The following is a 26,216-nucleotide window of genomic DNA, read 5'->3' on the forward strand; positions in this document are numbered from 1 at the left end:
AGAGAGAGAGAGAGAGAGAGAGAGAGAGAGAGAGAGAGAGAGAGAGAAGAGTTTATTTCTCAATATAAGGCCCATTACCATAGTACTGCAATGGCAATTTCATGAAAATTGGGGGCTAGTGAGGGATGGGGTGTGTGGGAAGAGGATTTCCATCTGGACCAAATAGGTGTTACCTATATGAAGTGGTTGAAGTCTGTAGTCTCCACAGTGGTAGCCCAGGGGCTTTCCAGGGCCATAGTCTAATCAGAAGGGGTATGTATGTGATCAGCCTATCAGAGGATAGGAAGATGAGTCACAGCTTTTCTTCCCCAAGATGAATGAAAGAATAAAACATTTATTAAGCACTTACTATGGGCAAAACACTATCCTAAGTGCTGTGAACACAAAAAGTAAGATGGTACTTGCCTTCAAGGAGCTTACATTCTAAAGGAGGAGAAAACACACATGGAAGCTGCAAGTCAGCTAGTACCTTAGGGTACAAAGGCAAAAAATAGATGTTAATGCCTCTTTTTCATGTCATTTACACTGATAAAGGCATTATCAATTTCTGGTTTTGAACCACCTGATAGTGCCATGGATAGCCAATCGTGGGTCTTATCCTCAATACAACTATACCTACCCTTATCTCCCAAGACTTCCCCATCTCCCACCCTCTCCCACAGTTGTGCAAGCCACCAAATTCCCCCTTCTGAGCCAAATATAGGTTCCTCAAAGCAGTTATAACCTCTCTGCTCCTCTATTTGTATAGCAACAGCTACACAGGGAAGAGTCTGCCCTCCTCCAAGCATGCCCATTCTCTCTCAGATCCCTTCATGTCAGTCCCTTTGAGGGGCAGTGACCAATAAGAAAGAAGTCTGCCTTCCTCTTCTTCATTCTAAATGAGCTGGCACAAGAGAGGAGCTGACCTGGATGGGTTGTAACAGATCACAGAACTCACTATATGATCTCTTCTTTCAAGCCCATTCCTCTTCAGAACTTTCCAATCCGTGGTGAGGTTCACAACTTTGGGGTCATCCTCAACTTCTCACTCTTCCTGACTCCGTATCCACAGTCAATTGTTGTTTTTACCTACAGATGTCCCCATCTGTCCCCTTTTCTCTACTCAGATGGCCATTCCTCAGTCCAGGCCTACATCATGTCTCACCTGACTACTGCAGTAAACTTCTCCCTTCCTCAGCTCTTACCCCCTTTCAAACCATTCTCCATCCTTTTAAAAATCCATTTTTGTGAATATTTTACAAAATACATAATCATAAGTAAAGAAGTACATGCATATAATTTTAAAATACATAAATATGCACATTATTGAAGGGCACATACTCAAAAATGGTTTACTGAGAGTGGTAAGTGATTAAAGAGTTTAGAGACACTGAATTTGAATGCAGAATGAAGCAAACTACCTGATCTTTTTCTTTTTTGGTTTTGTTTCCTCTTTCCCACTGTTCATTTCATCTGATGCAATCATTCTTTATAATCTGACTAATGTCTAATGTGAAAGTATTTGCAGATCCTATACTTGATTGTATGCAGTCATGGGAGGGAGAGAAAATGTGAAATTCAAGGAATTGTGGAACTGAATCTTGTAAACTGAAAGTAAACAAACAAATTAATAAAGACCAAAAAATAAAAATAAATAAATAAAAATTAAAAAAGAGTTTAGAGACCACTGATTTACTGGATGCCAACCTAAGCTGATCCCCAATGTCTGATATTTCTATTATTAGATTTGTTGCCCAAGAACCTTCCAGAGACTGGTACATCTGCCCTGAATTAAAAAAAAACAACAACTAACAAAACATTTTTAAGTGTTTAGCACTGTTAGGTCCCCTAATTAATTCATTATCACCTACTATTACCTTGACAAGATCAGATCCCTGATTAAACAGGACATAGGACAGAAACAGGAAATGGGAAAGAATGGAAAGAGAAGGAAAAGGTACAAAAAAATAGAAACCACTCATGGTTGGTCCTGAGCAGCTAGATGCACTGTAGCCACTAAATGTACTGGAGAGAGGAAAGGAAGGAAGGGTACCACAATAAGAGAAATTTTTAAAAATCATCGTTTCACAAGTTTACCTTGCTAGCCTAACACATAGATTTCCAAAGTTGTTAGAAAAACCTTATCTACACCATACTTCTAAAGCCTTAGGATATGACTAACCCCCTACTCTAGTTATACTACAATCCAAGTTGCAAAGTTAACAGCCATAGTCTAAATTATCTGGAAAAAACTAACAACAGTACTTCAGTCAAGGACGAGATATCCAAAGTAGTTTTAAAAGAGCAATGTTTTAATTTCACCTAATGCCAGGAAAGCAAAACTAGTAAACTTTGGCATTCGTGTACTTTTAGTGCAGACACAGCTAGCATTAGAGTGGTGAATCACTTTAAAGGAAAGTACGTGAGGAGAGTGAGTCGGGACCCTTCCAAGCTGGCTCTCATTCCACAGCCCAATCACAAGATGATTTCTTACACACTCATTAAGTTGAGGATTCTAGCCAAACATATTTGAAAAGCTCTTCAAAGGAACTAAATCATTGACTTCAATGCCTGAAAGCCAAGGTTAATCAGTTAAACTTCCTGTATAAGTACACAGCACAATGAAGGTCTTATTTTTAACATCCCCTCTCCTCCACCAAAAGGAAAAGAGAGACTGCTCCCTTTTAGACATGGATGGTGCCATTTACAACAATCACTTTCTATTCTACCCTTCTAACAATGGAGAGCTGTTTGCCAATCTGACAGGCCCACCTTGACTCTAGTGATAACTGACTTTAAATAAAGACTATATAGGGAAGGTTCCTCTAGGAATGAAAGATTGGTTCTTCCACCTCAGTAGGCTCTCATAAAAACACTTCATGGGCAAAAGAAGTAAGGGAATAGTGAGGGAAGAATCTACAGCTGGGGCAACCTAGTTTTGATGGAGGCACTTCCCAGGAAGGACACAGCTCAAAGCTGGCTCCCTTGATGAAGGCCCTGACACCATGTTATGGCCCACACCTTGTGTTTCTTTAAGTGAGTGAGGGGGGAAACAAAGGGAGATTCAAGTACATAGAGAAGAACATTTGCTTCACTGCATGGAAAGTCCGACACTGTGTCTCTTTGTGGTGGGGCCTTCTATAGTATGCTTTTTCTCTAGCACAGATACGATGGGACATTCCTGCTAATACAGTTATTCCTAAACAATCTCTTCAGGAAGCATCAATGGATAGGGTGGCTAAGTATATAGCTCTTTTATTTTCTGATACAAAACTAGATTTATTTCATTTATGGCTAATACATTATTCCTAATGGTAAATAGCAAAGCAAGTGTAAAAGGAAGCAAAGCTAGGCCATAAAATAGCCATGAAGGTTGTATTTATTACCAGTCAGTAACTCAGAATGCGCTTTTGATTATCATACAAAATATGATACTGGATAATTCCTCGAAATATCATTTAGTTATTGGAAAGTAATCAGAGGGATGCCTAGGTGGTGCAGTGAATAGAGCGCTGGCCCTGGAGTCAGGAGGACCTGAGTTCAAATCCCACCTCAGACACTTAACACAAAGCTAGCTGTGTGACCCCTGGGCAAGTCACTTAACCCCAACTGCCCTACCTTCCCCCCTTCAAAAAGAAAAAAAAAGTAATCAGAGACATACAAATAGTTAGATTTACTCAGGTATTTACCATCTCTATGGTAAGATGGCAGGCACTGTAGTCCCTGCCCACAAGGAGCTCCCAATGCAATGGGGGAGACAACACACAAGAAACTTCCTATAGGAGATGGAATTTTCAATGGAACTTGAAGGAAGATGGCAGGTACAGGTGAGGAGAGAGAACATTACAGGCATAGGGAATAGCCAGGAGGCCACTGGATCGAGTCAGGAAGTAAGGTATAAGAAAACTGGGAAGGTAGAAGGAGGCTTGGCTATAAAGGGCTTTGTATTTCATCCTGGAGATGATAGAAAGCAACTGGAAGGTAATGAGTGGGAGTGGGAGGTATGTGTGTGTATGCTCTTTGGTGACTAAACGGAGGACAGACTGGTGTGGGGGAAGACTTGAGGTAGGCAGATACACCAGCAGGTTATTGCAGTAATTCAGGTGTGAGGTGATGAGAGCCTGCACCAGAGTGGTGGCAGTGTCAGAGGAGAGAATGGGGCATATTCAAGAGATGCTACAAAGGTGAAATTGACAGGCCTCGGCAACAGATCAGTCACAGGTAGTGAGGAGTCCAGGCTAATGCCTAGGTTGTGAGCCTGAGGGACTGTGCACTTGTGAAGACAGACATGAGGGATGTAAAGATAAAATGGACAAGATTTGGTAACGTATTAGACTGAAGGGCAGGGGAGGGAAGAAATGGGAGTATGACACCACACTTGGGTACCTGGAAGGGTGGTAATGTTCTTGAGAGTAAAAAGGTCATCTGGAATATGGGTGTGGTGTGTGTGTGTGTGTGTAGGGGTGGGAATAATATAAATATCTGTGATTCAGAACACAACTGATCCATGTCTGTTCATCTACTCTGTTATACCTAAGATAAAAAGCAGTGGGGACTCCCCCTTTAGCACAGAGCCTACATGAAGCCTGCTTCAGTTATGAGGTGATCTGGGGGCAAAGGGAGCGAAAGTGGAGTTTTCCCTGTGCCTGCCTTTTTGCTGCTGTGGGTTGCTGTTACTAAATGCCCTAAGGGTTCATCACTTGGTTTAGAATGGAGAAAGATGGAAGCCTGCATAGTAGAAATAGACTAGAGCACTGGGAGAGGATGAGGACAACAGCAACAAGATGGACAATAATAATTGCCAGAATCCACACAGCCCTCCAAGGCCTGCAAAGCCCTTGGCATCTGCATCTCACTTGAGCCTCACATACTGGGGTAGGTGCTATCATTATCCCCATTTCAGAAATATGAGAAAACTGAAGCTGAGAGAGGTCAAGTGATTTGCCTACAGTCATCCAACTATTAAGGTCTCTGAGCCAGGATTTGAACCTGGGTCTTTGGATACCGAATCCAGCTCTCTCTATGCACTGGGCCACCTAGGTGCCAATAAAGGTAGGGAGGCTATGATGGAGACAAAATCCACAGTTTCCACCTAAGTGAGACTGAGATATAACCTGCAATTTGCTTTTGCAGCTGAAAGATCATCCACCTGTTTGGACACCTGTGATCTTGGCAATCTCATCACATAGATGAGGCAACTTATTCTGAGTAAAGAGCTTCTGTACGCTTTTTTTTTTAAACAAGCATTTTTATTAAGTGATTCCTATGTGCCAAGAACACTGCTACAGACTTTACAACTATTAGCTCATGTGAGCCTCACAACAACCTTTGGGGTGGGGTGAGTACTACTATTATCCCCATTTTACAACTTGAGTAAACTGAGGCAGATTGAAGTTAAGTGACTTGTTTGAAGGTTAAGCAAGTTTTAAGGGCCTAAGGCCAAACTTGAACCCAAGTTTTCCTGACTTTATGCCCAGCACTCTTACTGCAGTTCTCAGATAAACTGTAATACATCCCTCAATTATTATATCCTGTATCTATGTCACAAAATTTTCAATTAACTTTTGACATAATTTTTATTCACCTATTACTGGCTTACTAGTGATACTTTGATGGTACTTTGGTAGCCATAGAGTAACTTTTTTCTCTTGGCAAAATTTGCTTTCTGTGTGGAAATAATTAGGTTTGAACTAGCCCTCAACACATACCCTGGATTTGTCAGATCAATTAAGACTGTCAACATTCTTTCAACATGACAAACAAAACAAAACAAAAACACAAAGACAACAGAACAATCTCTTTCTAGGGCTCTTATACTTATTCAAGCCTCAACCTCAGAAAAAAATTCATATAAAATCAGCCTTGGATCATTCCCACCATTCACTGCCTTTGCTTCTCTACCTGTGCTACTGAATGAAAAAGGAGAAAATCAGGCAACTATTCTGACAAATTTATGTTGTATAATCTCAACTGTGCCCTCACTGCTGCTAGGTAATTCTACTATACCTCCCTTATCAATTATCAATTATCTCACTCTCCATAGTGTCTATTTCAAAACTTTTCATCCTTCCTCAAACCTCCCATGGCTCCTCCTACCTCTACCCTCTCATCAGAACCTTGCCTTCTATTTTACAGAAAAAATGAGACTTTGCCATGAGCCCCCCTTTCCTCATCTCCTATCACTCAGGTGCCTTCTGACACTTTCTTCAGGGTTCTGTGTTGGCCCTCTTCCCTTTTCCCTCCATATTACTTTGCTTGGTGATCTTATCAGCTCTCATAGATTTAATTACTATCTCTATGCTAATGATTTTCAAATCTACCTATCCTGTCCTAGCCCCTCTGCTGATATCCAATCTCAAATTTCCAAATGCCTTTTAGACATCTTAAACTCTGCATGTCCAAAATGGAACTCATCATCTTTTCCTTTAAACCTTTCCTCTCTCCTACCTGCCCTAATATTGTAGAAAGCAATATCATCCTCCCAATCCTCAGGCTTGCAACCCAGGAATAATTCTAGGACTCCTCACTCTCTTCCCTTCCCTCTTCCCCCAATCCAATTTGCTGCCAAGGCCTGTCAATTTCAATTTTGCAACATCTTTCAAATATGCCCCCTTCTCTCCTCTGATACTGCCACCACTCTGGTGCAGGCCCTCATTACCTCACACCTGGACTATTGCAATAATTTGCTTCTGGATCTGCCTACCTCAAGTCTCTCCTCATTCCAATTACCAGAAAGAACCAAGGAACTACAAGTAAGATCATACAAGAATTGGTAGCTATTATAAATTATAGGAGACCTTGAAATACAATATTCTAGAAGACAAAAGGAGTAAGCTTACAATTAGGAATAAGATCTTTCAAAAGTGAGTATAATCCTACAGAGGGCTAAAGATAGACCTTTAATGTCATGCCTTTTAAGCATTTTTAAAAAATTAAAGGATCAGACCTGACTAGTTATCTTTAAAATAGAAACATAAGAGCCCAGAAAAAAACCTACACAGGTCAATTTATTATAGCAAAAGGAAGGAGCTGTTTGATGTGATGCTAAATATTCAAATAGGTGACAAAAAACAAGCATCTATACAGAACCTTTATGTCTTCAAAATGTACTGAGGTTGTACTATAAGAAAGGATGAAAAGGATGGTTTTGGAAAAACATGGAAAGACTTGTATGAAGTGATGCAAAGCAAAGTGATGATAACAGAATAAGTAGAAAATTTATAAAACAACAATACTGTAAGATAGTCAACTCTGAAAGATTTAGGAACTCTGATCAACATAATGACCAACCACAATTCCCAAAGACTCATGATAAAACATGTTATTCACTTCCAGATAGAGAACTGATGGAAAGTGCAGATAGAAGTATATTTCTTTTCCTTCCTTCTTTTTTTGGGGGGGGCAGGGCAGGGAGGAACATGGCTAACGTGGGAATTTGTTTTGGAACCAGACATAAGAGGGTTGAACACAAACACACAGGTTTGGTGCAGAAATAAATCTAACTCAATAGTAAAACAAGTAAGAATGGGGAGGGGGTCTAATATGGGGGAGGAGATTACTGCAAGGAAAAAACCTTCCTGACCCTAAATGCAGAATTAAAATGTGGGAGGTGGGTGGAGAAAAACAAGAACTAGAATTCAAGGGGTTATACTTTGTTGCATCTCAGACAGCTGAAAAATGGCTGAACTAATCGTGGTATACAAATGTAACAGAATATTAATGATGTGCTGGAAGAAATTTGAAAAAAAAAACAAACCAATTATGGAGATTCCTAGGTATCATCTACTGATACTGAGTAAACAGAACCAAAAGAACAATTTATACAAGGACAGTAACACTGTAACAATAAATAACTTTGAAACACTCAAGAACTATAATCAATGGAATGAAGGACCAAATGTCCAGAGGATCTCCTGACAAAGAGAATAGACAAGATGCTCCAGTGCGCTCTCACACACAGGGCAGATCTGTTTTGCCTGGATATGTTATTACAAAATTGTTGTTTTTTTTAATCTTTTTTTCTTTTGGTTTCTAATTGAATAGGATAGGAGGAGTTAGCAACAGTGATACCAAAAAAAGTGAGGCATTGTTTAACATTTTTAAAAATGCATAGAAGAAAACAGAAGGAAGTATAAACAGAGCAGTTTTGAAAATAATATGCAGATTATATATACATACATATGTATATATTTAAAAAGCAAGTGTTATGAAATGGAGATTCATGATTTCATATAAAATCTTCTGTGTGTTCTGTTGTCAGTATGGAAATGCTCTTTTCGGTTTAAGTTCAGAATACAAAAAATTTTCAAAAAAATAAAATCAGAAATCACTAATATATAATGTTGTTTAGTCATTTTTTAGTCATGTTTGACTCTTTGTAACCCCATTTTGGTTTTTCTTGTTAAGGACAACGTAGTGATTGCCACTTCCTTTCCAGACCAGTTTACAGATGAGAAAATTGAGGCAAACAGGGTTAAATGACTTGCCCAGGGTCACACAGCTAGTAAATGTCCCAGGCCAGATTTGAACATAGGAAGATGAGTCTTCCTGATTCCAAGCCAGGTACTCTGTTCACTGGTCACTTAGCTACCCTAGTTAATACACACACAATATACTTTTCCCTCCTAATAATAATATAAATTTGCCATGATCCATTCATACTCACTGGTTTTCCCATGGGTGACCTTTAGAAGATTGGGTCAGTGCTGCAATCTGTTACAATGGAAATAATAGCCCCAGACTACATGAAGATTAAACTCATTTGGCCTCATTTTCTTACTTCTCTGAACAAGTCAGTCAGCCAAACATATACTATAGATATAAGAGAGGCAGCCTAACACACTGGAATGGGACTTGGAATAAGAAAAGCAGGGCTAAAGTTCTGACTGTGCTGGTACATACTAGCTATGTGGCAAGTCAAGTAACCTTTCTAGGTGTGAGCTCCCTCATGTGTATAATAGATACAGTAAGACATACCATCTACCTTATAAGACTATTAAAAAAGCATCACTTTAAAAACTATAAAGTGCTGTATACATTTCAACTTTTATTTACTCTCTCTTAGGGATGCTGTGAGGATCAAATGAGACAACACATGTATAACACTTTGTGATGGTTAAGTAACTAGTAAACATGAGCTACCAAATTAATGGTTAATATGAATTATTCAGGAAACAAAGGGAATAAGCATTTATATAGTGGCTACCATGTGCCAATATAGTATATCATATACAAAGTGTTCTAAACACTGTCTACAAATATTATCACATTTGATCATATTAGATATTACCAGAATAGAAGGTTAGATTCTTGTTATTTTGGTTTTCTGCATTTTGAAGTCTCTCTCTCTCTTTTTTTTTTTTGGCTTTTTGGAGGGCAGTTGGGGTTAAGTGACTTGCCCAAGGTCACATGGCTAGTTTTTGTGTTAAGTGTCTGAGGTCAGATTTGAACTCAGGTCCTCCTGACTCCAGGGCTGGCACTCACTGTGCCACCTAGCCACCCCTGAAGTCTCTTTTTGGAGCCAGAAAGATGCTATTATCATAACATTTAAATAATACAGGACTCCTGATGTCAAATTCTTATGCAGGCACAAAGACATTGTTTCAATAAGGCCTTACACACAGTACATGCTAAAATATCTGATAACTGATTTGTCTGATCCCACTGATTATTACCTAATGAAGCCCAAGAGCTCTACAATGCTCCTTCATTTGAAAAAGGGAATAATCAAGATTTTTCATTAAAGGCTGCCTGTGAAAAGACTGCTGAATAGTTCTCATATGGTTCACATGCAAAAATTATTTATATTCTAAAATAATTCTTTGAAAATTCTTATCTGCAAGACACAAAATCTAAAAAAAGCTTAAGTTAATAAGTAAAGTTCATACTATTTACAATATTAAAAAATAAAATATAGGGGTGGCTAGATGGCACAGTGAATAGAGCACTGGCCCTGGAGTCAGGAGGACCTGAGTTCAAGTCCGGCCTCAGACACTTAACACAAAAACTAGCCGTCTTACCTTGGGCAAGTCTTAACCCCAATTGCCCTCCAAAAACAAACAAACAAAATATATGATCACAAATCATTTTTCAAGGTGAGAGATATAAACTATTTCAAAGAATCAACATAGCCAATGGAATTTTTCATATACATTCAACAATGTGATATAGTTTCTATTGCATATATTTTAAAATTCTCCTACAGAACAGTCTTTAGGGTTAATTCATACTTTCATCTAATATTCAGCTAGCCTTGTCCAATAGAGATCCATTCATCTTTTGTTATTATGGTTATAGGAATGAGGGAGACAATTAGGAAGAAACAAAGGATGATAAATGAAAGGTAGAAGAGTGAAAGAGGCAATACTGACCCCACTCCAAGGACTGAATACTGATCGGCCAACACAGACATCAATGAAATCATATTTTGATGGTCCCCAACAAGAATAAGTCAGCTGCAAGTCTAATTTAAAATATCACTCACTTTTTACCTAACAGGATGTTAAAGAAAAAATTCCTGGTCAAGATAGAATGGGACCCTAATGATCAATGCATGATACAGGGCAGTTTGCTTCTTGGGTCAGCAAGTTCAATGTATTTAGAAGCAAATGATCATTTTCCTCAAATTAAAGATGAGAAGCATAGGCTGGCATAGCATAGAAATGTTATTTGAATATGGAAAATACAAAAATATGTGCTTCTGGTACTATGCAAGTTTCAGAGAGGAAGACAAAGCATTTCAATATTTGCTGACTCCAAGTTCATGCTACATTTGGTTAAAAAACCACAGCAATAAGTCAATAAAATGTCACTGGGTCCAGATGATAGCTACGAGCATTTTATCTAAGAGTGGGTTCATAGTCTATGCTGAGAAATCAATTTTCTCAAAAAGTATCAGTTATGTAGTAGAGTCCTTCTTGAATCAACTTTCCACGATGCTTTGTGTGAAGCATTCTGCCCTTTCTTTCACTTCTGGTTCTGGATGGCACAAGGTACCGTGTTTCCCCGATAATAAGACACTGTCTTATTAATTATTTTGGACAGAAAAACACCAGAGGGCTTATTTTCAGGGGAGGGCTTATTTTAATGAACATTGACAGCAATTTTAATAAACAGGTAAATGTGAACAAAAAAATGTACCTTTATTCAATAAGCAAATCACTGGGGAAGAACAGGATGACGCGCTCACTGCTGCAGCTCTGATTGGATGCAGCTCGGAGCGCGGCATGCGTTTCACCCGGGGGGGGGGATGGTGCATACAGAGGGTACCGTAATGTAGCGTGTAGCGCAGGGGATCACCTTCACTACAGTAGCAATCTCAATAGGGCTTATTTTCGAGGAATCTCACACAGTAAGGGGAGGGCTTATTTTCGGGATAGGTCTTATTATCGGGGAAACACGGTACCACCTGAAGCTATTTTTCAAAGAAAATCTGTCTGCTCCTTCTTATAAGACAATGGCTAAATCATAGACAATAGGAATCATTTTCCCATCTCCCACTGAGACATTCCTTGGATTTATAAGAGGAGCCCTCTGATTCATGGACCAGTGTAATTGTGTGGGTTATGTCTTACTAAATACATTTATCATCCCAGAAAAAAATTGATTTGCTTTAAATATATTCAGTCTCACAATACATATTTGTAATGCTCAAGCAGCTTTCCAGAAGAATGCTACTGTGAACAGCTTTTAAGTTCTGATTACATAGCATAGTGAACACTCTATTCAACGACAAATCAGAGCAAAACATTCACAGAAAATCAAGGTACAGCATTCACAATATTACAACTCATCACAGAAAATCACAATATAATATTCACAACAGCTCATCATTAAAATGGCCACATAGTTTTCACCATAGTAGCTACAAAGTTTTGAACAAAGAACAATCATCTCAAAGTACAATAGTCAAAGTCTTCCACTCATGGGGCACACTAAATTTACTCAATCAGTCACTTATTCAGCAATTAATTACTAAGTATCATTAATCACTAAGTACAATCATTAGAAAATACACAGACCCTCCACCCCTAGGTCACTAGTAAACTACAATTTCATCACTACTCAGTACCCACTGAGAGGTCTTTTCATCTTGACTCAAGGCAGGCAACTCCTACCTGAATCCACCAGTCACCTGGATTCAAAGGCAGACAGCTCCCAGTTCCTTGTCCAGCTCTCCATGTAAGTCCTGCTCCACACTGAAGTTCACAGGATCCAGTCCATTTCAAATCCTTCACAATTTCTGTTCCTGGGAATTCAAGGCTCAACCAAGCCACAAAGTCCTCATCCTCATCATGCTTCTTCAGTCTTCTGCAGCTCATTAAAAAAAATCAGAATCACCTTATCTAGCCTGGGAGAGGGGGTGCTCCTGGACTCCTGGGCTCCAATTCAGAAGAAGCTCTGCCACCACAAGTTCTCAGGAAATTCTGACTCAGTTCTCAATTCTCATTTCTCGTCTATAGCTGCTCTGCCTCCAGACGCTGGTCCCAAGAAATTCTTCCTGGGGCTTTTCCTTATATACACACACAGCATTAGCTTCCTGTTCCAGCCAACCCCTTCCTGTTACATCAGTAACAGGAGACAGGAGTTCATACCTTCTGTTTCCTCAACAGAGGCTTGATCAATTACTAAGTGCTAAGTACCTGCTACCTTTGCAAACACAAAGGGATCTTCAAATTCAAATTACATCACCATTACAATATTTCTGAAACTTTCCCATTTCCTTCAAGGGTTGTGTTAATAAGGTCTAGATATACTCCAAATCCTCAATTCAAGGAAGTTTCATTAAAATATAAATAAATCATCATTTATATAATGCCTTAAGGTTTTCTAAGCAATTGCCTCAGAAAAGCACTATGAAGAAGGTAGTGTATTATGATCCTCATTTTACATGTGAGGAATAAGGTTTTGAAACGCGAAATAACTTTGTCCATCAGCTATCACTGAGCTAGTAATTGTCTATGATGGGAACTGAGCCTATGGCCTCAACTCTCTAAAGTTCATCACACCTCTCTTCTGAGAACAGAAAGCTTACTTCACTGTCAGTTTTGTGAAACCACAATTAAATACCAGACAGATCAATTTTCCATGTCTTTCATTATGTGTACCTTTACATTTATTCATATACCACAATTTGTTCAGTCATTCCCCAAATGAGAGGCACCCATTTTCCTTCAGTTTCCTATTGTGAAAAGTACTGCTATAAATATTTTTATACATATGAGACCTTTTCCTCTTGCTTTGTAATTCACTGGATTATGTGCCTAATCAATGGTACTTTTAGTGATTTTTAGTATAATTTGTAGTCATTTTCTATAATAGTTAAAGCAATTCACAGCTCTACCCAGTTAATTTGTATCTTCCTAAAGCCTCTTTAATATTAACATTTTTATTTTTTGTCATCTTTTTCAATCTGAGTCACCTTCCTTTTCCCATTCCTACTCCAACCACCCTTACACAGGCCTTCAACTATACTTGATTGGATTACAATAGTTTCTTAACTGTTATACCTTCCTTCCTGTCCAATCTTAAGGTTTTTTAAGCATTTGCTTAGTAAAAGGTGTCTCCAATCTTATTCTTCAACCTCCTTGCCTAAATAATCGTCCTAACCACTCTGATCATGCCCTCTTCTTTCAGAGTGCCTTTCTGTTGCAATCTGAATCAGAGTCTGAATACCTGGAAGTTGAGCTTAAGAAAGGACCTCAGTGTCAAGTATCTTATTTTAACCAATATGTATCTTACCAGAATCTTCCTAAGACAATTTAAATGGAAGCAATTCAGTTTCCTGGCACGGTGCTGACATACTGTTCAGGTTTCATGTGGCATACTGCGATTCTGTAGACCTTCAGTTTGGTTGGCAGCCTAATACCTCTAACTCTCCCTAATACCTCTTTCCTTTGGAGCCTCCCAAACACTGAGCTAGCTCTGGCAATGTGTGCATTAATCTCACCATCTAGGTGTGCATCCCTGGAAAGTGTACTGTACCAAAGTACTGAAAAAGAGTTGAAAAGCAAGCATTCAAATTCTACTACAGAGAGTACAACCCTGAAGGGCTGGCCATGTTGTTCAAATGCCAAACGTACATTTTGCTAAAAGACAATTTTACACAGAACTCACACAAGGCAAGTGCTCACATGGAGGTCAGAGGAAGTGATACATGGAGACTTTCAAGATCTCTCTGAAGAACTTTGGAACTGATTGTGAGGCATGGGAGACAAGGAACAGGACTGCCCAGCATTGTGTGCCCACATCAAAGAAGACACAGTGCTCTCTGAACAAGGCAGAATTGCAGCAGCTCAAAAGAAATGCGAGGTGTACAAATTTAGAGACATTTTATTCCCAATGCTCACATGGACTATTTGTGCCCAGCCTGTGGTAGAGCCTTCCAAGTTTGTATTGGTGTGATCAGCCACAGTCGGATACACTATACCTTGACCTTGACATAGTGATATCGTTTTGGTCCTCTTTGAGCACAAAGGACAGCAACCAGTCATCTGAATCAAGTATCAAGACTCCACAGTCTAGCTCCAACACACCTCTCTGATCTTAAAACACTCTATAACTGTTCTCCATCCCCCATTTTTATCCTTTTCTCTTTTGTCTTCATGTCTGGAAATATACTCCTTCTCCAGCCCTCCTTTAAAGTCCAATTTAAGTGCCAACTCCTCCATAAAGTCTTCCTTGACAGCTGAAATGATCTTTTCCTACTTCAATTTCTCATAGCACTTTACCTAGACTTCTCCTTTACACCCATGAATGTTTTCTTGAATCATAATTTTTTGGGTTTGGTCCCCAAAACTTATAAGCTATTTGAGAACAAGGTCTTTGGAACACTGCCCAAAGCCACACACAGTGAACCCTTAATTGGTTAAAGTGAGTTGAGTTGAACTAACATAATAGCACTTTATTCTACTCTTGTACTTTGCCTATCTTTAGGTTACACCTCATATCAAAGTTACTGGTGTATGTTTTATCTTTCCTATTAGAAGGGAAGCTGCATGAAAGTAGGGACCAAGGCCTAATGAAGGAAGCTATAGCAGAAACAGGTCAAACCTGACTAAAATTATAGATTTTTTTTTTTTGGACAGGCTTACTAGATTGTTAGATAAGTAAAATACTCTTAATTTAGTATACCCAGACTTCAACAAAGCAGCTAACAAAGTCTCTCATCGATCCTTGTGGAGAAGATGGTGAAATATGAGCTAGATGATAACATGTTTAGGTGGCTTTGGAACCAGTTGAATAACAAGATTTAAAGAGAAGTCATTACAGAACAATGGGTCAAATACATAGTAATAAGGATAAATGCTGAGTTCTATACTTGGGCAAAAAAAAAAAAAAAGAATCAATTACCTAAGGCCAAAATAGGGAGGCACAGCTACCCAACAGTTTGAGGACTAAAAACTCAACTATGAATCAGTAACATGATATGGCACCCACAAAAGCTAATTTCTGATCTCAGGCCAAATTAACTCCTAGAACTGAATGCTTTCAGAAAACAGTAACCGAGGATTGTGAAAGGACTGGAGATTATTTCATGAAAATTATTTGAAGGAACTGGAAATATCTGGCTTGAAGAAGCTCTAGAAGACTGATGAAGAGTATGCTATCTGTCTTTTAAGAAAGTGAGGAGCTGATAGTGATTAGACCGATTCTGCCAGGCCCCACGTGGCAGGATGAGTAGCAATGGGTGAAAGCAGCAGGAGACAAATAATGCAAAGAAAAATTTCCTAACAATCAAAGCGCCCCAAATGGGTTTTCTTTAGTAGGGGGAAGAGAGATGTTTCCCTTTATTGGAGGTCTTCAAATAAAGACTAGAAAATAACTAGTAAGAGATGAGTTGGGGTATGGGCTAGACTAGAATTCTCTTCCAACTTGAGATTCTATGATTATTCATTTTTTGTATCCCCCCAGAGGGCCTAGAACATTGCCCTACGTACACAGTAGGCATTCAAAAAACATTTGATGGACAAATATAAATGAATATAGTTACCTAATGTAATTCTTTCTTGGTTATACTTATCCAATGAATCTAGTGGTTCTTACAATCGGTATTTAATCTACTTGTCCTTTTTCTTTCTCTTTTGCCTGGATGTTTTCCTCTGCTTCTCTGACACTCCATACGATCACAATACTTTATAATTTTTAAGCTTTTACATCTATTATCTCATGTCCTACAAAACCCAACCCAGAAAACACACCTTTTCAAGAAAGTCATTCTTGATTAACCCCAACCTAGCTAATTCCTCCTTTGCCTCATCACTTCAGCTTACATAATTGGTCGGAATGCATTCATTCATGGAATTAAGCACCTTCCTCCCCAATTTGCAAAAAAATTGTGTTAGATTCTGGGGTAGATATAAAGATAATATTGCATGAAATATGACATATCCTGCAATCAGCCAAGTTATAGTATTACACAACTAAAAGTACTGGTGATAGAGACATTCAGGACTGTGTCTTTCTCCTTTTTGAGTGACTGCAACATTTGATGCATACAGAAAAAACAGTATCTCTCTTTCAAGAATATACCCACAATGGGAAGTAGATTACCCAAACTCTTGCTTCCAGCACACTACCATTTATGTTAACAACAAAATTATGTTTTCCTTGCTTTTAATTATACAAAATGCCAAGTATGAATAAGGAAAATATGCTTAGAATCTGTTTGCTTACCGTCTTTGGTCATGAAACAGACTACTTTCCTCTACAATTGCTGATCTATCACAGCAAACATGAACTACTGTGGGGAGAATTTTATATTGTTTAGAGCACATTCTAGTTACCTGCTATTTTGATATTCATGTTGTTATCTAGCAGCAGATTTTCAGCCTTGAGGTCACGGTGTACAATCTTCCGACTATGACAGTAATCTACTGCAGATAGGATTTGCCAGAATTTTCGCCTTGCCTCAGACTCATTCAACCGGCCATGATTTGCAAGGTAATCTGTAGAAGAGAAAATTTTTGAGCTATTAGTCAAAGGAATATTTTATACACACACACACACACACACACACACATACATATGTGTGTGTATATATATATGTAAATACTCTAATATTCAGGTTTTTCTCTTAGAAAGCTCTGCATTCTATCAACACAAATTTGTGTTCAATTACATTTTCCTTTTCCTAATCCTTTGGCCTTTTGGCAATGTCAATCAGTATTCTTTGGAGTCCAGATATTTGGTGAAAACCCCAAACCAGACAAAGGTAAGCCATATATTCTTCTAGGATAGTTCACATTCTCTTTTACATCCAAACACGATACTTAGCCTTCTGATGAAAATTTTCATTGAATGTTCCTCATAACATGATTTTTTAATATAAAAGTAAGTTAGCATAAGAGGAAGAAAATGAATAGAAAACCAGTTCTTAGAAACTATTATACAAAACACATCATTTAAACTACAGGTTCTTAACCGGGTTTTCTGTCATACATCCCTTTGCAGTCTGGTGAAACCTATGAACCCTTTCTCAGAATAATGATTTTTATTTTTCCTTCCCAATTTATTTATTTTTAGTTTTCAACATTCATTTTCACAAGATTTTGAGTTACAAAATTTTCTCCTCATCTTTCCCCTACCCCCACCCCAAAATGGCTAGTCCACTGAATATTCCTTTCCCCAATCTGCACTCTCTTATATCCTCCTCCCCCATCCCCACCCCCCAACTTTCGAGTAAGGCAAGATGGATTTCCACACACTGGTGCCTGTACATCCTGTTTCCCAGTTGCATGTAAAAAAAAATTTTTTTTAATACACATTTGTTTTTAAAACTTTGAATTCCAGAATTTTTCCTTTCTTCCCTGCTCACCCACCCCCACTGGGAAGATAAGCAATTAAATATAGGTTGTACATGTGTAGTTACGCAAAACATTTCCATAGTAGGTATATTGTGAAAGACTAACTATATTTCCCTCCATCCTATCCCACCCCTCACTTATTCTATTTTTTCCTTTTACCTTCTTGTCTCTTTTATATGAGATAATTTACCCTAATCTATCTCTCCCTGTCTCTTTCTCCCCATACATTTCTCTCTCACCTCTTAATTTTGTTTTTTAGATATCTTCCCTTCATATTCAACTCGTTCTGTGCCCTCTGTCTATATATATATATATATATATATATATATATATATATATATATATATGTACATATGCCCACACTCACATATATATTTATACACACATACACCCTCCTACACATAAATATATATGTAGGTATACATACATACATACATACATACACACACATATATTCCCTTCAACTGTCCTCATACTGAGAAAAGCCTTATGTTACAATTATTATTTTTCTATGTAGGAATGTAAATAGTTCAACTTTAACATGTTCCTTATGATTTCTTTTTCCTGTTTACCTTCTCATGCTTCTCTTGCTTCTTGTATTTGAAAATCAAATTTTCTGTTTAGCTCTGTTTTTTTCATCAAGAATGCTTGAAAATCCTCTATTTCATTGAATGACCATATTTTCCCCTGAAGCATTATACTCAGTTTTGCTGGTTTTAATCCTAGCTCCTTTGATCTCTAGAGTACCATATTCCAAGCCCTTGGATCCCTTATTGTAGAAGCTGCTAGACCTTGTGTTATCCTGGTTGTGTTTCCACAATACTCAAATTGTTTCTTCCTGAATGCTTGCAGTATTTTCTCCTTGACCTGGGAACTCTGGAATTTGGCTATAATATTTCTAGGTGTTTTCTTTTTGGGGTCTTTTTAAAGAGGCAATTGGTGAACTCTTTCAATTTCTGTTTTACCCTCTGGTTCTAGAATATCAGAGCAATTGTTACTTGAGAATTTCTTGAAGGATGATGTCTAGGTTCTTTTTTTGATCTTGGCTTTCAGGTAGTCCAATAATTTTAAAATTATCTCTCCTGGATCTATTTTCTATGTCAGTGGTTTTCCAATGAGATACTTTACATTGCCTTCTATTCTTTCATTTGTTTGGAACTGTTTTATAGTATCTTAATTTCTCATAAAGTCATTAGCTTCCATTTGCTCCAATCTAATTTTGAAGGAATTATTCTCTTTAGTGAGTTTTTGAAATCCCTTTTCCATCTGGCAAATTTGATTTTTTAAGGCACTCTTCTCCTCATTGGCTTTTTGGGCCTCTTTTGCCATTTGGGTTAGTTTTATTTTATTTTTTTAGGTGATATTTTCTTCAGTCAGGCTATTGACTTGCTTTTCTTGATTTTCTTGAATCATTTGCATTTCTCTTCCCAGTTTTTCCTTCACTTCTCTTACTTGGTTTTCAAAATCCTTCTTGAGCTCCCCCATGGCCTGTAAGCAGTTCATATTTTTTTGGGAGCTTTTGATGCAGGAGTTCTGACTTCATTGTCTTCCTCCCATTCCATGCTTTGATCTTTTTTGTCCCCAAAAAAGGATTCTATGGTCTGTTTGTGCTTCCTCTGTTTGCTCATATTGCCAGCCAGTTACTTGACGTTTGAGCTCTTTGCCATGGTAGAACTCTGTTTTTAGAATGGAGAGAGCTTTGTCCCAAATCACTGGGGTTTTCACAGCTGCTGGAGTAATTAGGGGGGTGCCCTCTCTGCAGCCCCCACAGGCTCTGGAACCTGGCCAGATATCCCAAGACCTCCACCCAAGACCGTGATCCAGATCCAAGATGGTCAAAGTAAGAACGATTACCCTCTGAATGGTTGCTTGGTCCCCCTACAATCTGTAGGCCAGGAGCTCCTTAGGCAGCCACATGGCAGCTGCTGTACCTCCACCCCTTCTCGCCCCAGGGGACAGGGGCTGGACCCCTGGACTGCGCTCTTCCATCCACCCCTGTTCCAACAGAGTTCCACACTGACCTTTTATTTTGTCTTTGGCGTTTATGGGTTGAGAAGTCTGGAGACTGCCACAGCTGCTGGTGCTTCACTCTCCTGAAGTCTTCTCCATTGGGGCTGCCCTGGGGCCAAAACTACATGGCTGGCAGGGCTGGGCTCGGCTCCCAGTTCTGTGTGATAGCCCCTTCCTGCTGGCCTGCCTTCAGTGAGAGATTTGGTTCTCTCTGTCACTTTGTGGGTTTTGTAGCTCTAAAATTTGTTTAGAGTCATTTTTTACATGTATTGGAAGAGGTGGAAACCAGAGTTGCAGGGAAGTCCTGTTAATACTCTGCCATCTTAGCACAGAATAGAATTGATCTAAAATATACCAAGTGCCATCTGGATGTAGAAGAGGGAAAGTAAGGGAAGGCAGAAAGAGAGGGAGAGGGAAAGAAAGAGAAAGAGAGGGGGGGGGTAGGGAGGGAGAGAGACAGAGAGAGGGGGGGAAGGAGGGAGAGAGAGAGAGAGAGGGAAATGGAGAGAGACAGAGGGAGGGAGGGAGAGGGAGAGAGAGAGAGAGAGAGAGAGAGAGAGAGAGAGAGAGAGAGAGAGAGAGAGAGAGAGAGAGAGAGAGAGAGAGAGGTCAGACCTCATGTTTAAGAAGATAACTAAGTGGAAAATGACTGGAGTGGGGAAACACTCATGGCAGAGAGCCCAACCAGTCATGTGGATAGAGAGCAAAAGATACCTATTTGGATTTTCTAAAGACCTTCTATAACGTTTCATACTAAAAACTATGTTTTAAAAAATGAATCACCACAGAAAGACTTTTGTCAGAGAAGAAACTAATCTAGAAAAAGAAGACAAAGGGCAGAAATAAAATTTTTTATTGATGATTTAGATGGTGGTACAGATAATAAACTTATATTTTAGATAATAAACATATATAATAAAGCTTATCAAATGTATAGACAATACAAAGATAGGAAGAATACTTAGCAAGCTGGAAGAAAAATATCTGTATCAAAAAAGACCCTAACAGTTTGAAACAGTGTTGACCACATCTAATAAGATAAAATTTAAAAGACATAAATCTAAAGCTCTGAACAGAGTTAAAAAAAAAAAACTATATAGGAAAGGGTAACTAGAAGGGCATTTACGAGAAAAATATTTGGGTATTTTAAAGGACCACACCCTCAGTATGAGCCCATTGTGTGACATGGACTCCACAGAAGCAAATTCAATTAAACTTAACAACCTCTTCTAGAAGTGTCATCCTTCTCCATCTCATCTCATCCTACTCCTCCCAATCTCTATCCTTCCTCGTCCACTATAACCCCTATTTCGTTGTGAAACTTTACTTCGTCCTGGTCACTTTTTTTTTTTTTAAAGCAATTGGGGTTAAGTAACTTGCTCAAGGTTACACGGCCAGTTATTTCTGGGTGTGGTGCTAAGTATCTGAGCCCAGATTCGATCCCCAGGTCATCCCGACACTGGGGCTAGTGCTCTTACTCACTGAGCCACCTGGCCGCTCCTGTCCTGGTCACTTTTAAACTGCTACCACATCTTTGCATTAACTGAAACTTTCTCTTGAGGATGTCACATATCTGGATGCCCCTATAAAGATGGCAGTTCCTTTTCCCACTCCCCCTGCCTCATACAGAACGGTATCACCATACTTCTTGTTCCATATTCCTACTTTCAGACCCTTGGTTCTACAAGTAATGTCAATCTCTTCCATTTCTCCCTTGAAATTCATGCTGTTTAATTGTATCACCACCTTCCTATTCATTTATATGGCTGGCTCAGTCTTCCTCTCAAACCCTTTCCCTTGACATCATCCTAAGACCTCAGTACTCAGGCTGATGCCCATTCTAACACTGTTTTTGCAGGGTCTTAAATTCCAAATTTTACTATCTCTACCTCTACTCTACTTCAGTCATTCACCAAGATGATTTCTTAGAACTCTTCATAATTTGAAACTGTTCTGTCTCCTAGAGCTTGACCCGTGAAACTGCTTTCTCTGACCCCAATCTCCTATAGTTCAGTCAATTTAAGAAAACCAGAACAAAGCACACAAGACCCACAGCATCACAAAAGAATGTGAAAGATTTAAGAACTATGAGCAATGCAATGACAAATCACGACTCCAAAAAAGAGATGATGAATCATGCTTCCCACCTTTTGGCAGAGAGATGATGGACTAGAGGTACTGAATGAAACCTACATTTTTAGACACAGTCAATGTGTACACTTGTTTTGCTTGACTAGACTAATTTGTTACAAGGAAGAACTTTTGTATGTGTGTGTGGAGGGGGGAGAGATCACTACAAAAAATAAGGAAAGACTTTTATTTCCTAAATAAAAACAAAAACACCACTTAAAAGTATACAGAAGAGAGCAGAAGTTAGTCCAGAAGGGGAGAGAAATAAGGAGGGTAGAGTTCAAGCTGTGTAATATAATGGTGGTACTATTAAAAAACACCTTTTATCTACTGTTTGTATCAGGAAATTTTCGTATTTGTTGATGTTTATCAAGTTCATATGAGTAAAAAAGAAAATTTAATTTAAAAAAATCTTATTTACTTAATTATTACCTGTCCTAGCCTTGTTCTTAAGACCTTTAGTCTCTTGATTTCTCTTCATTCATCCAGTCTGTTAGCTCTATCCTTGCATCATTTCTCCTCCTATCCAATCTGTATTTTCAATAATGCCCTTCTATTCCTTACTCTCTTCTGTCTTCAGCAGTTCCCCATCCTACTAATCTTCAGTCCAAAGCAACTCTACAATTTACCTCCTTTTCCCCCATGCTCCTGAGTTGATGAATATTGCTAGAATAATGCACAAATATGCAGTGTCTACTATCAATTTCTGTAATATAAATACAATTGGACCCTCACTGTCATGTCTCATTATTTAGCTTATTGACTCTATTGTATTCCCTACAATGATTGTTCCAAAACTTCATTTTTTTTCAAGCTCCCAAAGCCCTCAACTCATAACTCTTTTTTCCTTTTTCTGACCACATCCTCCTTGACCTCTCTGTTTCATTTGATGTTCTTCAGCATTCTTTTCTTCTTGAAACCCATTTTATCCCTGACTTCTATGACATTACACTCTCATCATGGTGGTTCTCCTGACCCACACCACTCCTTATCCTCTTCTCATCCCTTAAACCTGAGCGCACCTCAAAGTTTTGTGTTTGGCAAACTTTTCTTTCCTCTTTATACCATCTTCTCCATTTGGTACCTCCTCCAATTCTTTTTTTATATCACCAGTCAAAATAATATAATTTCTCAAAAACTTTCAGTGACACCCTATTGCCTTCTGTAAAATGTATAATCACATGTACACTGGAGGTCTCCTATAATCTAGCTCTAAACAGTCACTCCAGCCTTTTCTCAGTTGACCTCCTTTCCTATACTCTCTCCCTACAGCTCTCTCCTCTGACTAGTGAGTTCCTGCCCAGAACCCCCCTTTAAGGAACTAACACTCATGCATCTCCCAGTTCTGCTTCTGATTTTTTACTTTTACACCTTGTTCCTACATAGATGCCACTCCCCCTTACATCAAACCCCTTTTATGTGTTATCTTCCTCCTTATTATTCCTATCTATGTCTTTGGTCATATGTTTACCTAACCTGGAATTTTTACTCATCTCCAATACTCTATACCTTATTCATTCATCAAAGCCTATCTCAAATACCACTTTTAAGATCCCTTCAAGCTCTAAATCTGTGACACTATGAACAGTAGAATAAAAATATGAGGGGTATTGGAGGTTATAGTCTAACTTCTCATTCAATGTAGGAAAATCTCTACTATTATCTGACAGGTGGTCACTTATGTTTAGCATAACTACTTTGGTCTAAGTTTCTATATTTGATAAAGGAAAGAAGCAATTAACTTCTGGATCATTCATTCCAATGGAAGAGCACAGAATGAATCTTGGAGATTAAGAGACAAGTTCCAACAGGTATACCAATATATAAGATGTTTCTTTATCAGAAAATGGGAGCAAAGGCTATGCTACATTTCAGAAGGTTCTTTATTTTGTAAGGCTTCATCATAGTATAAATATATAGTACAAATAAGCACAAAAGTAATTATAGAAGAGAGATTCCTGGAAATGTTAAAGTAGAAGGTAGATGTATGGTAGACCTATGTAAAGTTAATTGTACTAAAGCATTACATCTTTGTCTTCCCGATTTTGTTATTTACCACTCAGAGAAACCAGGACAGACACAGCCAACAGAATGGTACATTTTCTGCTCTAAATATATGAACAATACCATGACTTTTTAATTATCAAATGGCATTTTGTCAGAAGAAGGCTAAAATTTACAAAAGTGTTAAGGATGATGGAGACAATATAGGTCACATGAATAACAGTTAGAATATTAAATCTGGAGAAGACATATGGAAGTCAGAACAGCTATCTTCAACCGGTCAGTCTTGTGTTAGAGGAATAAGATTTATTTTATTTAACTCTAGAGTACAGCAAGTTAGGGTAAATGGGCAGATTTCAGTTTAACATAAGGAGATCTTTTCAATAATTAGAGCTATCTAAAAATGGAATGTACAGGTCTCATGAAATAAAAAAGCAAACCATGTTCACTCAGAGGATAGATGGCTACTTGTCAGGTAGCTGTGGCCTGGAACTCTAGACTGGAAGACCTCTAAGGGTCCTTTAAACTTTTTAAAAGATTCTGTGAATCCATTCAACCTGATGACATTTGGCTGCCATTCTGGTAATTCATTACTGAAGGGCAAATTCAGCAATAAAGAAAATCTTTATATCCTGCATCTTGCATGAGAAAGTAAAAACTGCCAAACAATTTGCTGGCATTTCAGATATACAATTAACTTTTGATCATTCATTCCAATGAAAGGGCACAGAATGAGTCTTAGAGATTAAGAGACTAAATAGTGAGACAAATAGTACTTCCCCCTCTTTGACTGAAAGTTCCAGCAGGTATAAAAACATGTATGACCTTTCTTTAAGATCATTCTTCATGATGACTGTAGAGCTAGTACTCAGAAAACTGGAGCAAAGGCTATGCTCCATTCTCAGCAAGTTCCCTACTTTGTAAGGTTTCATCATCATCAATGTTCAAAGATATACCAAGAAGAGCACTTAAGTGTCAATGACATGATACTGTACTTATTTAGATATCAACTAATAAAACTGATCAAGAAAAACAATGTTGGTGATTTTTCTTGGTTCTAGCTTAGACAAATTTAAAATTTGTTTATTTAGAAAAAGTGATGTACTCCCCTGCAGAGAAAGCAGTAACAAAAGTAAAAGAATCAGAAATGATGACTGTGAATATTATCATCAGACCATCTTTGCCTTCCCAATTTTGTTATTTACCACTCAGAAAAACCAGGACAGACACAGCTAACAGAAAGGTACATTTTGTGCTCTAAATATATGAACAATACCATGGCTTTTTAATTATCAAATGGCAATCTAGTTCAACCCCTTCATTTCCTATTTCAATAAACTGAGGCCTAGAGAAGTTAGGTGACTTGCTTAAGGTCACAGAGGTGGCAAGTAGCACAGCTGAGACTTGCACACATGTTTGTAACCCAAACTCAATGCTCTTTCCACCACACACTTTTCTAAGCCTTATCCATTTGCCTCTAGGAAATCTCTACATGAATTCTCATGATATAATTCTCAAGATATATCTTTTCATGGTTCTTCACACTTTTCAGTTAATGGACATCTCCTACAGTTCTAATTTAAGCAATCTTCTGTGATTTCTATATTCACTGCAGGATCACTTCCATTTGACACACTATGAACATGACTCCCAGATTTGCGATTCTAATCATGACCTTTCACTACCCATTCAATTCTCTAAGGTCACATCTTTCTGATATAACTGAACGTTTCTTCACTGCCTAAAACAATATGGTAAAGGACATGTTTATTCTCTTAATTTTCTCTACAGACCATCTTTCCATCATGGAAAGTACTGTGACCCAATCACTTAGGCCTCAGACTTTAATCTTTTATGTGCTCAAATTACAGAATAAAAAAATGTTAGCTGCAAGTGTTCTCAGGTCATCTAGTCCAACCCAAGCCTGCATAAAATTGTCTATAACGACTGTTAATTCGGCTTTTTATTAAAGGTGCTCCCCCACCCCTCACCCCCTTTCCCTGATGGGAAGATTACTCCATTCCACGTTTGGATACCTTTAATTGTCATTAAGTGTTTTCCTCCATCAAGCCAAGTTATGCTTCTCCATAACTTTGATCAGTTGCTAGTTTTGTTACTTGGGGCCAGTCTGAACAAATGTAATTCTTATTTCCCCAACAGCCCTTCTGATATGGAGACACACTACTCTTATCCTACCTCTTAAATCTTCTTCTCCAGGCTTCTTTCCCGCAATCATAATTTCCATTTCTATAGATGGTAATTTGTTTATAGGGTTAAAGTAACTCAGAA

The 26,216-nt window shown here is 38.3% G+C and overlaps 1 protein-coding gene across 1 annotated transcript in view; it reads right to left on the reverse strand.

Annotated features, from left to right (window-relative positions):
* SIK2 (salt inducible kinase 2) overlaps window positions 1-26,216 on the reverse strand; it is a 167,180-nt gene that overhangs the window by 39,698 nt on the left and 101,266 nt on the right. The window contains exon 4 of the mRNA XM_069080260.1: window positions 16,764-16,925. Within this exon, the coding sequence (XP_068936361.1) occupies window positions 16,764-16,925 (162 nt within the window). The remainder of the gene's footprint in view (window positions 1-16,763; window positions 16,926-26,216) is intronic.

This window comes from Petaurus breviceps, unplaced genomic scaffold (assembly GCF_028583685.1).
Source record: "Petaurus breviceps papuanus isolate PSGF00001 unplaced genomic scaffold, PetGlider_PUasm1.0 91133, whole genome shotgun sequence".
NCBI classification, from domain to species: domain Eukaryota; kingdom Metazoa; phylum Chordata; class Mammalia; order Diprotodontia; family Petauridae; genus Petaurus; species Petaurus breviceps.